Raw genomic sequence first — 16793 nt, forward strand, 5'->3', positions numbered from 1 at the left:
CAACAATTGAGTTGTTACATCCTCCGAAGGTTGTAGACTCTCCTTCCTTGGAAGTTTTTAAGCAGAGAGTGGATGGCCACCTGTCATGGATGCTTTAGCTGAGATTCCTTAGAGGGGGTTGGACTAAATGACCCTCGGGGTCCCTTCCAACTCTTTAAGATTCTATGATCACAGACCAATCCTGGTACAATAAAGGCCCGTCCGTTATCCCAAGCGCGCTATTGTGACGTCACCGGTACGGCCCCCTTTCTCATTGGCTTCAATGAACAAAACGGCACGCCCCCCCACGTGTTTGGCCAGCCCCGTGGCGCAAGATGCTTCCGCAACACAGAAGTCGGAGGGCCCTACGTAGGCGCCTCTTTCCTTTTCTTGTATCGGACGCGCGTCCCTGTTCGACCCGGATGCAGCCGGTGAATCCAATGGAACGTGGACTCCGGGTGACCCGGATGTTGTTGCCCTTCACACAAGGCTATTGCCGTGCACTAGTTTCCGTTTGACCCGGATGTTGCTCTTCACGGCCCCTTTCCTGATTGGTTGGTCCTCTCACTTCCTCCCCCTTTTGTTTTCTTCGTGGGAGCCGCTTCCTCTTAACCCTTCCCTCGCCACCTTGCGCATTTCAGTTCCTCAGGCGATTAAAGCACAGAAAGAGCGGGAAACTCGCGCCAAAAAACCCGCAGAGGCGAAGCAGTTCAGCCGCCGCCTCCTCCTTCCTCGCGGACACGCGCTTAAATAAAACACCTGAGCCAGCTTCGCGCTCTGCGCCTTTACGGCCGGGGCGGTGACGTCAGCGCCGCACGGGGCGGAAGTAGCCGGCGCGGGGGGGGAAAAGGTCACGTGATGGAAGCGGCGCCTCTCCGTCCGCCTGCCTCCCGCCTGCCTGACGCGGGAGTCCCGGCGGAGCGAGGCGGCTGACGGCGCGGGGCCCTCTTCCCCCTCCTCCCCCCCGCCGGGCGCGTGACGTGGAGGGGGAGGGGGCTGCAACGGCCCCGGCGCGAGGCGCCTCCTCCCCCCGCCCTCACACGCCAGAAGGTGGAGGGGCCGCCGGGATGGCGGCGGCGGCGGGGGCGCCGGGAGGGGGCGGGGCGGCGGGGGCGCCAGAGGAGGAGGAGCACGAGGTGGTTCGCGTGCGGGTCAAGGTGAGCTGCCTGAGGGGACTCGGGGGCGGGGGGAAGGGCGGCTGACGTCACAGGGGGCGGCGGAGGGAACCCGGTTTCGTATTGAGGCGGGTTGTGGGACGGAGACCCGAGAGGAGCCGCCCTTTGTTTCAGGAGGGATACGGCAGGCAGTGCCACGTAGCGGTTAGAGCAGCGTGGGAAACCTACGGCCCTCCGACGGCTGGGTTTTGGTTTACAATTAGGTTCCTCGCTTGCCCTTTCGGCCACCTGGTCCTAGGGTGGGCTGCGGAGATTTAAAGATGGAATGGCAAAAGCAGAGTGTAAGACAGAGCACAATGAGGTTCCTAAACATATGTGTGTGCCTTCAGCACTTCACGAAAGCTCCAAAATAAAGGTGCCAGGTGCACCTCTGCGGGGAGGGAATTGCACCACTTCGGGGCTGCCGCAGAGAAAAAACTCCTGGGCCACCTACCTGCTGAACCTCTGAGGGCAGTGGAACATAGCTGTCAACTTTCAGATTTGAAAATACAGTGGTACCTCAGGTTAGGTACTTAATTCATTCCGGAGGTCCGTTCTTAACCTGAAACTGTTCTTAACCTGAAGCACCACTTTAGCTAATGGGGCTTCCTGCTGCCGCCGCGCCGCCGGAACACAATTTCTGTTCTCATCCTAAGCAAAGTTCTTAACCCAAGGTACTATTTATGAGTTAGAGGAGTCTGTAACCTGAAGCGTATGTAACCCGAGGTACCACTGTAAGGGATCAGCAGCCTCACCTGTCCCGGGGAGCCTCGAAAATAAGGGATCAGCAGCCTCACCTGTCCCGGGGACAGTCTACAGGATATCTAACAATCCGGGGTAGCAGTGGGAAACAGCGCTGGAATAAGGGAATTTCCTCCAAAAAAAGGAAAGGTTGACAACTATGCAGTGGAACTACCCAAAGACTTCCCTCTGCCGATCTTAATGCCTAGGAGGATCTCTAAGGGAAGAAAGCGGTCTTTCAGGTGTGCTGCTTAACTACAACCCCCATCACCCATGGCCACTGTCCATACTGGACCATGGCATTGCTAAAGGGCCACACGTTTCCCACTCCTGGGCTAGAGCAGAGCAGGGGCAAATTCCTGCTCAGCCTTTGAACTTACTGCCTTGCACAAGTCGTTGTTTCAATGCAGACATCACACCAAACAGTTGTTTATAGTAGCCATACTTCTAATTCTCAAAGGGTTAGAGCCGCTTTCTTTCAATTTGATGTACTGCTCATTGCTGTCAAATTGTGAGTGGCCTCCTTGGTGGATACAAATAACAAGTAGTGTGTTGACTCTTTTACACAGTTATTAGTGACAGTTTAGGAACTTAGATGTGGAGAGAGAGATTAACTTGCTCTCAGCGGGCAATGGGAATTCACACTTCTTAGTGCTTTATTACTCTAAGAAACTTTACTAAATTTAATAGCTGCAGACAATCTATGAGTGTAAAATAATGTTGTAAAGGAACTGTATTTCATTTCGTAGAAGAAGAAAGAGAATGAGTTCACAATTGTTGATTCACTATACACAACCGCTTACAGGTTTGGAGATGATTTCTTCTTCACAAGAAGAATGCCTTGAGTTACACGCTTTCCAAAATAAGGACAACTTGATAACTCTTGGGTTTCTCCCGACTCTACAATTCTATGACTTTGTCCCTAATGGTTGTACTAATCTATATTCAAGTAGGCAGCCGTGATGGTCTGCCGTAGTTGAAATAAATTAAAACAGTTCTTTTAGAAGATAGTTAAGACTCTTCTTAAAAACCTAAAAACTCCCTTAAAAGAATCATGTCTTCAAAAAAGTTATATGATCTAAGAAAGTCTTTAAAAGAATCCTTCCAAAAGGGTTTTAAAATTATAATGTAGCACCTTAGAGACCAACTGAGTAGTTTTAGGTATGAGCTTTCATGTGATGCACTCTTCTTCAGATACAGATAATCTATAACACACTGATCTATAAAACACATGTTTTGTACTCAGATTGTCTGGTTTGCAGTAGCTGCACCTGCTTCTCTTGTCAGGTGTCTAGCACCTGTTACTTTGACAGTATATAGATATTTAGATTACATTTTGGGCAAATATTTCTCCTCTCAAATTTTTCTGTTAGTAATGTAATTAGTGCAGTGGAACCTCGGTTCCCGAACACCTCCGTCATCATATGTTTTGGTTCTCAAACGTCAAAAACCCGGAAATAAATGTTTCCGTTTTTGAACGTTTTTCAGAACCCGAACGTGTGACGCGGCTTCTGAGTGCAAGAAACTCTTGCAACCAATGGGGAGCCGCGCCTCTCTTAAGACGAATGGGCTTTTGGAACAGATTTCATTTGAGAACTGAAGTATCATCCTTCTGGACCGTCTTGAGGGGCTGGGAGCTGGGGGCACTGTCATACAGTGGTTCCGCTCCTTCCTCCTGGGTCGTGTTCAGAAAGTGGTGGTGGGGGATGAGTGTTCAGACCCCTGGGCTCTCACTTGTGGGGTGCCTCAGGGTTCTGTCCTCTCCCCCATGCTTTTCAACATCTACATGCAGCCGCTGGGAGAGATCATCAGGGGGTTTGGGCTGGGTGTTCATCAGTATGCAGATGATACCCAGCTCTACCTTTCTTTCAAATCAGAACCAGTGAAGGCGGTGACAGTCCTGGGTGAGTGTCTGGAGGCGGTTGGAGGATGGATGGCGGCAAACAGATTGAGATTGAATCCTGACAAGACAGAAGTACTGTTTCTGGGGGACAGGAGGCGGGCAGGTGTGGGGGATTCCCTGGTCCTGAATGGGGTAACCGTGCCCCTGAAGGACCAGGTGCGCAGCCTGGGAGTCATTTTGGACTCACAGCTGTCCATGGAGGCACAGGTTAAATCCGTGTCCAGGGCAGCTGTGTACCAGCTCCATCTGGTACGTAGGCTGAGACCCTATCTGCCCGCGGACTGCCTCGCCAGAGTGGTGCATGCTCTGGTTATCTCCCGCTTGGACTACTGCAATGCGCTCTACGTGGGGCTACCTTTGAAGGTGACCCGGAAACTACAACTAATCCAGAATGCAGCAGCCAGACTGGTGACTGGGAACGGCCGCCGAGACCATATAACACCGGTCTTGAAAGACCTACATTGGCTCCCAGTACGTTTCCGAGCACAATTCAAAGTGTTGGTGCTGACCTTTAAAGCCCTAAACGGACTCGGTCCAGTATACCTGAAGGAGCGTCTCCACCTCCATCGTTCTACCCGGACACTGAGGTCCAGCACCGAGGGCCTTCTGGCGGTTCCCTCACTGCGAGAAGCCAAGTTACAGGGAACCAGGCAGAGGGCCTTCTCGGTAGTGGCGCCCTCCCTGTGGAACGCCCTCCCACTAGATGTCAAAGAGAACAACAACTACCAGACTTTTAGAAGGCATCTGAAGGCAGCCCTGTTTAGGGAAGCTTTTAATGTTTGATGTATCATAGTATTTTAATATTCTTTTGGAAGCCGCCCAGAGTGGCTGGGGAAACCCAGCCAGATGGGCGGGGTATAAATACAGTGGTACCCCGCAAGACGAACGCCTCGCGAGACGAAAAACTCGCAAAACGAAAGGTTTTTTCGTTTTCGAGTTGCCTCGCAAGACGAATTTTCCTATGAGCTTGCTTCGCAAAGCGAAGCTTGCCCCGGGGACAGCGGGTCTTCTCTTTTGAAGCAAGGGGCGGCGGGGAGATCGCTTCTCTCCGCAGCCGCTTGCTTCAAAAGAGGTCCGGGACCTCTTTTGAAGCAAGCGGCTGCGGGGAGATCGCTCCTCTCCGCAGCCGCTTGCTTCAAAAGAGGTCCCTGACCTCTTTTGAAGCAAGCGGCTGCGGGGAGATCGCTTCTCCCCACCGCCCCGCTTCAGAACGGTGCTCCGAAGCGGGGTGGGGGGGCGGGAACACCTGCCCCAGCCGCCGAGCTTCGTAGCGCTGCTGCGAAGCGGGGCGGGGGGGCGGGAACACCTTCTGAAGGCGGGCGGGGGGCGAAAGTCTTTGTCCCCCCTGCCTGCCTTCCCAGGGGCTTTTAAATCGCCCCGGACAGCGGAGAAGTCCTCCGCTGTCCCGGGGCGATTTTAAAATGCCGCCTGCCAGCATTTTAAGATCGCCTGGACAGCGGAGAAGTCCTCCGCTGTCCCAGGGTTTTTTAAAATGCTGTGGGTGGGAAGAAAAGCCCTTGTTCCCCCCCCCCCCAGCCTTCAGAAGAGGTCCGGGGACAGACTGTCCCCGGACCTGGTCTGAAGGCGGTTTCCCTAGGAACGCATTAATTGATTTTCAATGCATTCCTATGGGAAACCGTGCATCGCAAGACGAAAAAACCGCAAGACGAAGAGACTTGCGGAACGAATTAATTTCGTCTTGCGAGGCACCACTGTAATAAATTATTATTATTATTATTATTATTATTATTATTATTATTATTATTATTATTTGTTTTTATACTAGTCAAAAGTGTTATTTTGGCAGACTGCTGTAAGCATGCTTGGGGATAGGTTCAACTGAGTTCACTGGCTTGTTTCCTGGTAAAGCTTGTTTACTCACCTTGGAAGTATGTTGATTGATTCAACGGGATTATCAAAGTAATATACTTAGGGTTGTGCAGTTAGTTTTTTAATTGGAAGCCACTGCTTTGCTAATAATAATAATAATAAATTTATTATTTGTACACCACCCATCAGACATAGGTAGGACTATGTCTCTGTGGCTGTAAACCTTCTGTAAATGATATAATCTGGACCATACTCCAGACTGTGTTAAGATCTGCTCACTCCATTGTTTCTGTTAGTGTGAAGAGATGACATTGTATATGGAAGTAGCCAAAAGCCATTTTGGACCCTTTTTCTTTTGTGTGATGTTGAAGGATTATTGCCAACCTTGTAGCTATGTAGATACTGCAATAGCTGAGTGATAGCTCAAATATTTTGTAAGTTTCAGCTCACATGTTTGGCCCCCAGTATCCCTGGTTACAAAATATTGAGAAACACACCTGCGTATGAGATCTACCTTTCCCACTAGTAATCTTTCAAGTAGTAAATCTGATGTAAAAGAGCTGAATTTGCCCCTTGATAAAGTCTAGGTTGATAAGAAGCAAGTTGCACCGACCGATATACTTCAGAAGGCCTACTTTTGTGAGAGAGATCGCCAAGCGCTTAGCTTGGTGTAACTCCATTGATGTAAATGGAATTGCATCAGTTCATGGTCAGTGAGCTATCCCCTTTGTGTATTAATACACTAACAATAGAACCATTCGTTGTTCCTCTCTCGTTAGGGTTATCCTAGGGGAAGGATCTGTTCTTTGGTCTGTAAAGTATCAGGCTTATGTGTTTGGTATATATAGATAGCATTTAAAGGGCTGTTTTCACTGTGGGTAGAACGACCCCTTAGAACTTAGTATCATTGTGGTAGAAAAGCAGAGTGTGTTGCTGGTGGTGTGGAGATTTGGAGACAAACTTTTTATTTTTGTCAATAGGGAAATTAAGAGATTATAGTTGGGTGGCATTCTGAACTTGTTTTCCCCAACCTCTCATTCACTGGATCTCTGCTTCCTCCAAGTTATAGGGTTGGTTCTTTGCTCCTGCTTACTTTTTGTAATCCTTTCAGAAATGTGAAGGCTTCTTGCAACCTGAGTTCCGTACCTTCGCCGTGGATCCACAGATCACCTCACTGGATGTATTGCAGCACATCCTCATCAGGGCATTTGACCTAAATGGGTGAGTCTGGGAAGAGGATAGAAAATATGGAACTGGGTAGTCCCGACTTTTAGCTCCCTAGCTACTTTCCCACTAAATGAAAATGGGGTCAGTGAAGGTGGAGCTGAGAGATGGAGCTTCTGTTTTCGTATCTAGGAGGGGAATGAGGTTTGAAGGGACATGAGTAAAAGTGACCTGAGAACAGGAAGTCTTGCATTCCTTTCCCGGTTCTGACATCAAATCTTCTGAAAGCTACGGATTTGATCCCATGTTCAAAGGAGAGCCTCTCATACCAAGGGATCTCCTCATAAGTAAGGAGAGGGAGAGTGGTTAAACTTTGGATCACCAGTCTTCTGTCATTTCAAATAAACATGAACAATCTTTACCTTCATTATTATTAACAGTTTCTGTTTTCAGTAGTGACTGAAATTTACAGTAAAATCATAATTAAAAAAGCACATGGTAATATCCAACAAATCATTTTGCTACCATCCTCTTTGCCTGTGAGAACTAAACAATTACCTCATGCAGAGAGTGAGATAGGTTCCCTTGCAGAAAACCCCCAGATGTTAGCACAACAAGGTGCTAAGTCTGGATGGGATTTAGCTGTTATGTCCTGAGTAAGCCAGACCTGATTTCATCACATGTATGGACAGCCTGTCTTCTACACAGACAGTAGGAAACTTTGTCCTGAGAGCCACTTTACATGTAATAGATCTTGTTTTGGTGTGGGACGCAGCATGCATGCTTCTTGTACAGTTGTGAATGATGAAGGCACATATATTTGCTCCACTGCATGTATGTACCATGTCTACCAGCAGTGAATTAAACATATTCAGCAACTGTGACTGCGTATTGTTGTTTTTTAAACAACATCATAAGAACAGCCATGTAGGTTCCATTAAACAAAAGAGGTGTCCTGTTTTAAATGCAGGGAAAGAATATGAACATGTCTGTCTTTATTCACCTTAGGAAGAAGAATTTTGCCATCAGCTATCTGGGCCGAGATAAGCAAGGCCAAGAATCATATTTGCCATTGATGTCAGATTGGGATCTGGGCATGGCCTTTGCTGGAGCCTCCAAGCCTTACTTGCAGCTCAAGATAGACATCAAGCCCTCAGAGGATAGTAAGTAACACACACACACACACACACACACACACACACACACTGAACAAGAGAGCTGGGAGTCCTGGTTCCAGTCCTTGCACCCCTTGGTCCCATCTCAAGTCCTCACTTGGCTCCTTATGCTATGGACATGTCCAAGGAATTCAGTTCTTTTGTCTTCTCTGCTAGTGTTGTTTACTCTTGTAGAACTGTTACCTGATTGCTGCTGTAAAGAAAGGAATGATTTGAATCACTTGATGTTGATCTAGGTACAAAATGAAGCATCAAATTTACTGGAGACTCTAAGGGGAAAAAATCTTAGGGCTGAAGAGGGGGGATTGACTATGCCCCCCCATACCTTTCCAACTCTGGCTACTGTATATTGCTCAGTTTACTTTAGAACTCCCTGTTGCCTTTTTATAGAGTGCAGTTTGATCACTCCCGTTTATGGGTGGCATGCAAAGCAGCCCAAACCTTTTTTCAGACTTTGTGGATTCTGTGTTTGCAACACGCGAGTGCAGAATTTGGAACTGACTGTAGAATCCAGTCCCCTGTAACCCATCCTTCTTTTCAAAGCAAATTTCTAGGGCTTTTTGATACATATTATTGTTTTCAAGCATGTGGTTATGCTTTATTATTATCCAGCAGAAGAATTGACCCTTCACGGCAGAAGCAGAATTATGTAAAATAAGCAAGAATGTGTAAATGTTAATACTTTGTTTTCATCATTTATACAGATCATGGAACTCTGCTTTATGCTCTTTTTTCTTTTTAAAGTGAGGTATGCACAGCATGATTATTTTGTTTGTGTCCTTTCTGTAGCACTTCTCAACATGCAGTGAGATTTGATCCTGTGAAATTATGCTGGGTGGTAGTGAGGGAATGGAAGATACTGGGCTTGGGGAGTTGGCTCATGTCATTGCCATATTCTCTTAGGCCCCCTGCTAGAAGACTGGGACATCATCAGCCCCAAGGATGTGATCAGTACCGACCTGCTGCTGGTGGAGAAGCGGTCTCTGGCAGCAGCCGCCCTGCCCTTCACTCAGTCCATCATCTCCCAGGTAAGCCATAAGAGGATGATTCTTTTGACTTAGACTTCACGATGTGATGTTCCACAAACAAATATCCAGGAGGTACTTCTTAACTCCTTGGATGGAAAGAGGCAGAGGAGAGAAAGCAGTTCTAACTTCCATTATCTTCCAGCCTAGCTGGAACCACAAAAGATCCAGTTTGTCTCCATACCAGCTTTTTTGGCTCAGAAGATTAACTCCCTCTCCTAAGCTACAGAGGTGACCCTAAAGCCAAGATGTAACTACATACATATATATAATGTCTGAGGCAGGTTGCCCGTTCTCTTACCTTTGTGTTTTAAGTTACTGAGCTCATGTTGTAGAACTTACGAGTTCTTTCTTTTGAGCATGGTTGTGTACAGGTTACCTTCTGACCTCAGCCTTACTTTTGTCAACTGGCAGGTGGGCAGGACGCTGTCTAAGGTCCAACAAGCACTGAGCTGGTCCTATGGCGAGGACGTCAAACCTTTCAAGCCCCCGCTGAGCGACTCCGAGTTCCACACGTACCTGAACCATGAAGGACAGTTGACAAGACCTGCAGAGCTGCGTCTCCGAATTTTCCACGGTGGAGTTGAGCCCTCTCTACGCAAGGTGGGGATGGGGATTCTGGAGGTCAGTTTTCTGCCTCGAGAGACAGGCATGTGGTTAAGGGGGCCAGAGCAAGGCTTCTTTCCCTTTGCTCCCACTCTGAGGCCATTAGTCTTGACCTTGGCATGGGTGCGTGTCCGCTGCTTTGAGGGCGGGTGTCTTCCTGTAACTGATCCTTCAGCTTGTTGCCATTGATGGGAAAAGCTGTTCCGGTGTTGAGTCATCCTCCCTGTTTCCCACAGGTGGTTTGGCGATACTTGCTAAATGTCTATCCTGATGGTTTGACGGGTCAGGAGCGCATGGATTACATGAAGCGGAAGACTCGGGAGTACGAGCAGCTGAAGGGGGAGTGGGAAGCTCGCGCCAGCCCTGAGGACCTGGACTTCATTCGCAGCAACGTGCTGAAGGACGTTCTGCGAACAGATCGCACCCATCCCTACTACGCGGGCTCAGATGACAACCCCCACCTGACAGCCCTGCACGACCTCTTGACCACCTATGCCGTCACCCACCCACAAATCTCCTATTGCCAGGGCATGAGTGACATCGCCTCCCCCATTCTGGCTGTCATGGACAACGAAGCTCATGCCTTCATCTGCTTCTGTGGCATCATGAAGCGCCTGGAGGGCAATTTCCAGGTGGATGGTGAAGTCATGTCGGTGAAGTTCTCCCACCTCAAGCTTCTCCTCCGCCATTCAGACCCAGAGTTCTACTCCTACCTCCTCTCCCGGGGCGCCGATGACCTCTTCTTCTGCTATCGCTGGCTGCTGCTGGAACTCAAGCGTGAGTTTGCCTTTGAGGATGCCTTGCGCATGCTGGAGGTCACCTGGAGCTCCTTTCCTCCTGACCCTCCTGAGAAGGAAGTGGAGTTGGTGGGCCCGCCGGCCAGGCCCGGAGACAGCAGCCAGCCTGTTCGAAGGAGACACATGTTGCGTCCAGCTTGCAGTTTTGAAGCAGCTGGGGACCAACCCTGCCAAGGGGCAGTTTCTGATGAGAAGACCCTAGTGAAACAGTCTAGCTTTGGGGAGTTCAAGTATTACAGCACTCATAATGAGGACAGCTCAGAGGATGACCCATCGCCCAGATTTCAGCGCTCAGTAGAAGAGGACGAGGACTGTAGCAATGAGCAGGATCCATTGATCCAGACAACTAACGTGGCCAAGTCCTTTTCTGCTCCATCCCTTCGGGCCTTGACTCCACCCTCTCGAGACTCAGCCTCCTCCTCAACCAACGGCAATGAGGAAAGCCAGTCGGATGAGGAGAAGGGGGACTCCGTGGTTCACACCCCTTCCTCTCCCTCCCGCGGAACTGCTGCTCCTTCTCCTGTTGCTGCAGTCAGCCTGCCACCCCCGCAGGAGTTTGGCAGAGGCAACCCCTTTGTGCTCTTCCTGTGCCTCGCCATCCTCCTGGAGCACCGAGACCATATCATCAAGAACAACATGGACTACAATGAGCTGGCCATGCATTTTGACCGCTTGGTCCGTCGTCACAACCTGAACAAGATCCTTCATCGTGCCAAGGCCCTCTTTGCCAACTACCTGCAGTCAGAAGTCTGGGACTCTGAAGAGGGTGATGAGGCAGCGGCTGAATCTCCTGCCGCGTTGTGACCCCACACCCCACCCCTTTTCTTCTCTTGACATGTGGGGACTGGTTCCCTGCTGCCATTATGGTGCAAGCACTGATGTGGAAGGGTGAACAATGAGTAATCCGGCTTGGTCTCAGCTCTACAGTAATCTTCATGGGAGGTGGCCTGGAGCGGCTAAGTTGGATTGTCCCACTCAATACACCTTCTGTGTCAAATGTACTCTGTTTTTATCTATCTCTTTGTGCAAATATCTTGGCAGAGATGTTCCATCTATCTCCTGTGCCTCCTACCCTTCAAAGTGCTAATTATCTTCCTAGGAAGATCTACCCTGGAGCAGCCAGGTTTTACACTCTGTTGGCCCCTTTCCCTCCTCCTAGTCAATACTTGACATGCATTTCCCTCTCTTATCTACCCACTTACTAATGTCCTCCTTAGAATGTTGGTCACTAAGCAATCAAGATTGATTTCTGACCCTTCTGTAACCTGGTCTCTTCCGTTCTGGGCAGGTTTGCCAAAGGCATTTTTAAATGCTGAATCTTGATGTGACCTTAATTTCCCTGCACATATGCCTCTCTGCAAAAATTTGCCTTTTATGCTGAGTTATTCAAATGTTTTTGCCCATTTGGGTTTTTTAAAAGCACTTTATTTTCTCTATAATTTTGGTCATTCCTCTAGTATTGCCTTTTTGTTTTAGCTTGAAAGCGCTTTTTAAGAACTGAACTCGCAGCCTTGAAAAAATATGCTTGGTGTGTTTAAAAGTGGACTTGTAACACCCCATTGCCCTTACTGGCCGATTTTTAATCCGAACAGGTTGTCCTTTTTTAAATTGGGCCATCTCAGTGGTCTTTTGTGAATTAAATACTCACAGGGAGTCAAGAGTCTAGTAAAAGAGTGGATTGGGAGAGTTGAATGGAGTCTTGATGCCACAGTGCAATTATAGATCTTGCTTTTGGGTAAGTAATACCTTGTGTCTGGCTCGCACACTTTCTCTTAACTAGCGTTCTCCTCAGCTGATGTATCATCCAAGATTTGCTTGCTGTAAAAACAGCCATTGCCTGGTCAGGTGGGTTTTGTTTCCACTCTCTCTAACTGGCTTTCTTATTTAAACGCAGGTTGCCAAATTCTTAACAATTGTTTCTCTATGCATCTTTAGCTTGCAGGGCAGGATTGCGCTGGAACATGTAGCAACAGATTCTGTATCATTAGAGAGAACTCAAGCTGCTTCTAATCTTAATGCATTAATCTGAAGTCAAATAGTAGCAAATGGTAGTAGTGTTTGCCTCTTGATAGAGAAAAAGTGTTTTGATTCTTGAATCTCCATTCTTGCTGTTTCTAGGTTAAACTGGAAACCAAATCACTTGTGACCCTGTCTTAAAACTGTTTGATTATTGAGAGTTGATACCTGAATAGGCTGTGCTTCTACCTTTCTCCCTTGGAACAGACTGGGTGGGAGATGCCGTAGATGGTACAAAAAGTAGACTGTGTTGTGTACTGTTCAGTCAGTAGCACCACTTTTCTGGCCAAAAGGTACATGGTTGTGGGCTCACTCTGCTTCAGATGAGCAAAATGGGCTCAACCATGTCCCTAAAGGCCATTGGAAACATTTTAACTCCAGTGTTAGGGTTCAGTTTCCATTTTAGATGTGCAATTCCTAGATTCAGTGGCAAATTATTTTGAGACTCCCCCCTCTCTCTTAATGTTGGGGGTGCCACAGTGTGCCCTGTTCTGCCCCCCCATTCCTCCATGTGTTCATTTGCTTGCCTTAATTCACAGCTAGCTGTGGCTTAAATCCCCAGGGTGGGTTTCAACTAACTAGTTCTGTGGAAACCTGCGTAAGGACATCTGCCTGCACAACAGGGCTTCCCATTCCCTCCTCCACACCCCCTTAAATTTGCTCTGAGGGGTCAGGAGAATCCCCAGAACAGCATGCAGGAGGGTAGAAGAGAAGGGTCATTCTGTCCGACAAACTGAATGATTGCCATAACACTACATTAAATTCCTTCTCCAGACTAGAAAATTTTTGGCTTAGAAAAAGGATATACTGGAAGGTGGGAATGAGGTGAAGTGTCCCAGGCCATCACATCTTTTCTAGCCAGAGCAGCCTTTGCACTAACATGGGCTTTTAAATCTCTGCAGACCAAGAGCAGAAATCGGCAGGGGCCACAAAGGAGGCTTGCCATCAGCAGTGAGGTCTTAAGCAGCTTCCTTTCTTGATTGGGTGGAGTTAGGTGAATTTTAACAACCTGAGAACCATCAAAGTCAATAAGAGAGAATCAAAGCAGGGCTAATTAAAAGGGACTTCAGATAACGTAGTGTCACAGAGGCATCTGTACTTCATTTGGGGGGTGGGGATGCAGAACTGCAAGTCCTATCTATCTATATTTTTTAAAAGGCATGAGCTCATTCTTTAAATGAAATGTCCACTAGAAGGAGCTGTATCTTAGTTTAAAACAATGAAGCTACATTGGAGGAGGTCTGTACAGCTCTCTACACCCTTTCACCAACTCCTTCCATATTGACACTGATGGCAGACAGCAGTAGAGGTGAAGAACAATTAATCAGAAGGCATAAGTCCTTTTGAGAACAGAGGTCAAGGAAAGGTAGAATAACCTGTTTTGGAGCTACATCCATTACATAGGTCCCATATTGCCCTATTTTTTAAAAGAAGTTGATTCTGGATGAATGCAGAGTGTCTAGCTTGGCTTGCAAAAGCTGGTTCATAGACACATACCCCAATATGGTGGCTTGCTTCCTACAGGATGCTGTTGGAGTCACTGTGTCTGAACCAGGTCTCCTTGGTTATTTAACTTCCAGGATGTCCCTACATTATAATCAAGATACATAATTCCCCTTTACACTGAGGACAGGATGCACATCAGCTCCCAACCTTTTGGCCATACTCAGAAAACTTCCTTTCAGGATTGCAGTCCTCAAAGTCTGGTGGTTTTAGGATGATTGTCTTCCTCTGCCTGCCTGCCTCCCCCCCTAATACTGCACCAGGAGGAACTGAATCAACTACCTGAATAATATAACGGTTTTAACTGACATTGGAAATGTGATTGGTTTATTAACAAGGGGGTTGGTGGGGAAAGAAGAGTTGCTTAATTAGCATTACTTGTAGCTTTAAGGTGTGCTTGGATATTACTTGCTTTGGGAATTGGGAGATGACCCCTTGCCACACTTGTCTGAGCCCCTGTTCCTCCTCGCTCTTCTCTCCCTCCTCCCCTACTTCTGCCACCACCACGCACCCCTCCTGTTCCCTCTGTGTGCCTCTAGCAAAGGAATCTTGCCATGAGGCAGCTGCCCCATGGAAGAAAGACCTGACCCATGGGTTGTAGTCCACTGGGAAGCTTTCCTAACTAGAATAACCAGGATCTTTTTATTTGTGCAGCTCCTGTTAGCGTCCATGAAGTCTGCATATGAGAAGTTCCTGGTGGATGTTCATTAATAAAGGGTAGTGATGATATACAGCATGTATGGCTGTATCTCTGCTTCTGAGATTCCACTAGGGGGCAGTCTTGCTTATCACAGGGGTATGGTACGTTACTAAGCTCCATCTCTCACTCCCCTAATTTCTGCTTTCATTGTACCTTGCCTCTTCCTGGCATTGGAAGCCAAGCAGAAGTTTCACAGGCTGTGACGTAAACTCCGTTTTCCGTTATTCCACCTTTGGAGCCTTCTTGCTGCACTTGGTGCTGATGGTCAGATTCCATTGGAACAAGACTTCTACCTTATCCAAACTTGTTGCTCTGTGTTATATTTATAAGTGTGTGCTTTTACTCTGCCTTCATATTAGTTGTGTGCTGCTTATTTATTTTGCAAGCTTTTTGGCGCGGGTTATTTTAGTTTTGGGCTGGGATGTGCACAAACGCAAAGGTGTTGAGGGAGGGCTGTCTGGCTTTGAGGACTGTTTGTGCCAGAATCCCACTACACATGTTTGGCCTGGTTTTTATTTTTTGTGGGATAATTTATATAGGCTTCCCACCAGCCCTGAACAAAGTTATTCAAAGAGCTTCAGCCGAAGAAACGCCTTGTTCAAAATTATTTGAGTGAAAATTCAAGATATAAGGGTGTCCAATAATGTTCATAGGCAGAAGATTTGGGATTACAAGAGATGGGGTATTGAATTGGACTTCTGTGTGGCTTTCATGAGAAAAAATCTCAGTGGATTGTGTTCCCCTTTCAACAAATAGGAGGTAGAGTGCCATTTTGATTTTCTCCCAGCAACACCAAAATGTTTTGTTTATCCTGTATATTTTCAAAGCTTAAATTGGAAGCTTAAATTTGTGTTCACCTGCTGAGAGAATGGAAGCATACGAGCTGCTTTCTTGTTAACCCAGCCCCTCTTTTGTAGATCTTGAAGCCTTTAACAATGTCCAGCCTACGTTCAGAGTCCAGCCTATGTTTATGCCTCTGGGACAAGTTTGCTTCATTCTTCTTCATAGCTTTGCTGACTCCAAATGGGGTCCAGTGGGGTCAGGGAGTCACCTCCAGCCAACCCAATTTACAAATGAACTGAAAAGGAACAGCAAGTAGATTGGGTGGCAAGAAGCGAGGCCATCGCCTTTGGAGTTCAGTCTCTCCCCCCATCCCACAATCTCCCTCCCTCTCATGAAATGTGGCATTCATAGTGCTATGTGCTTGAACGGGTCCGTCTTATTTAAAACATTTCTGTCTCATATATGTATGCAACTTCCTTCCACTTTTGATCCCCTCTTAATGTGTAATCATTCAACTCAAATGGCCCCTTTTCTTCGAGGCCTCAGGCACTTTTGTCTCTCCTTGTTTTAAAGCTGATGTGATAAAGGAATGGAAATCTAAATAAAGCAGTGCTGCTTGCTGATTTCATTCAGAGCTGCTTTGGTGTGCCTGGTCTGCCCAGACAGAAATAATGGTGTTGGACAGAAATCAGCAGGTTTCCAGCCCTAGAGGCTCACAGGCAGAGATGTGATGAGACGAAGGAGTGAACAGTTGGTAGACAACATATTATAAGTTGATACACACTAAAACAGCACAGATAAAAAATGTGGACCTGTGTTAAAAGTCAAAACGGGGAAATTCTTTTTTAAAATAAGAATCTGTACCAAGAAAAGCTGAATCTGTTTACATGGAATAAACTTCTTCCAAGTAATTTATATAATTGCACTTTAGGTTACTTGTTGGATTTCTTCCTGTCGTGCAGTTGTTTAAAAGTACCAGAGCCAGCTTTTCCTTCCAACAGGGTGAAGTGACCTGCCTGAGGTGGTAGAGGAAGTGGAAAGAATCTTTCTGTCGGATGGATGGATGAAGGCAGGAATTGGTGTCTGAATAGTGCAACCAGACTTTAAAACATTGGCCGTGGTGTGTTGGAGGGCACCATTCGGCCGCCTGCTTCAGGCAGCAGAAATGCCATAGGCAACACTGAAGCTACAGATCTTTCGGCAGTGACAAACATGGCAACCCTATCCAGGAAGGATTCAATATTTGATGTATATCCATACAAGCTTGGTAACTGGAGAGTTGAGCTGCCAGCAGCGAAACTATATTTTGTAGATGGCAAATACTTTGCTAGATTCTGTGGGTTGCAGAGAATAATTTGACTGTGGTTGATACTGGACTGGATTGCAACCATAAAGAACAAAAGGCCAGTGTTGTTAA

The 16793-nt window shown here is 47.3% G+C and overlaps 1 protein-coding gene across 1 annotated transcript; it reads left to right on the plus strand.

Moving 5' to 3' along the window:
• Positions 1 to 887: 887 nt before the first annotated feature.
• On the plus strand, positions 888 to 16216 carry TBC1D25 (TBC1 domain family member 25). The gene is made up of 6 exons (XM_081175717.1): positions 888 to 1136; positions 6719 to 6828; positions 7780 to 7934; positions 8850 to 8974; positions 9386 to 9574; positions 9814 to 16216. Exons 1-6 carry the CDS (start codon positions 1047 to 1049, stop codon positions 11176 to 11178), a joined length of 2034 nt encoding a protein of 677 aa, XP_081031843.1. The 5' UTR covers positions 888 to 1046; the 3' UTR covers positions 11179 to 16216.
• Positions 16217 to 16793: the final 577 nt, after the last annotated feature.

The sequence above is a fragment of the Podarcis bocagei genome (assembly GCF_964188305.1).
Source record: "Podarcis bocagei genome assembly, chromosome: 17".
Lineage (NCBI taxonomy): Eukaryota > Metazoa > Chordata > Lepidosauria > Squamata > Lacertidae > Podarcis > Podarcis bocagei.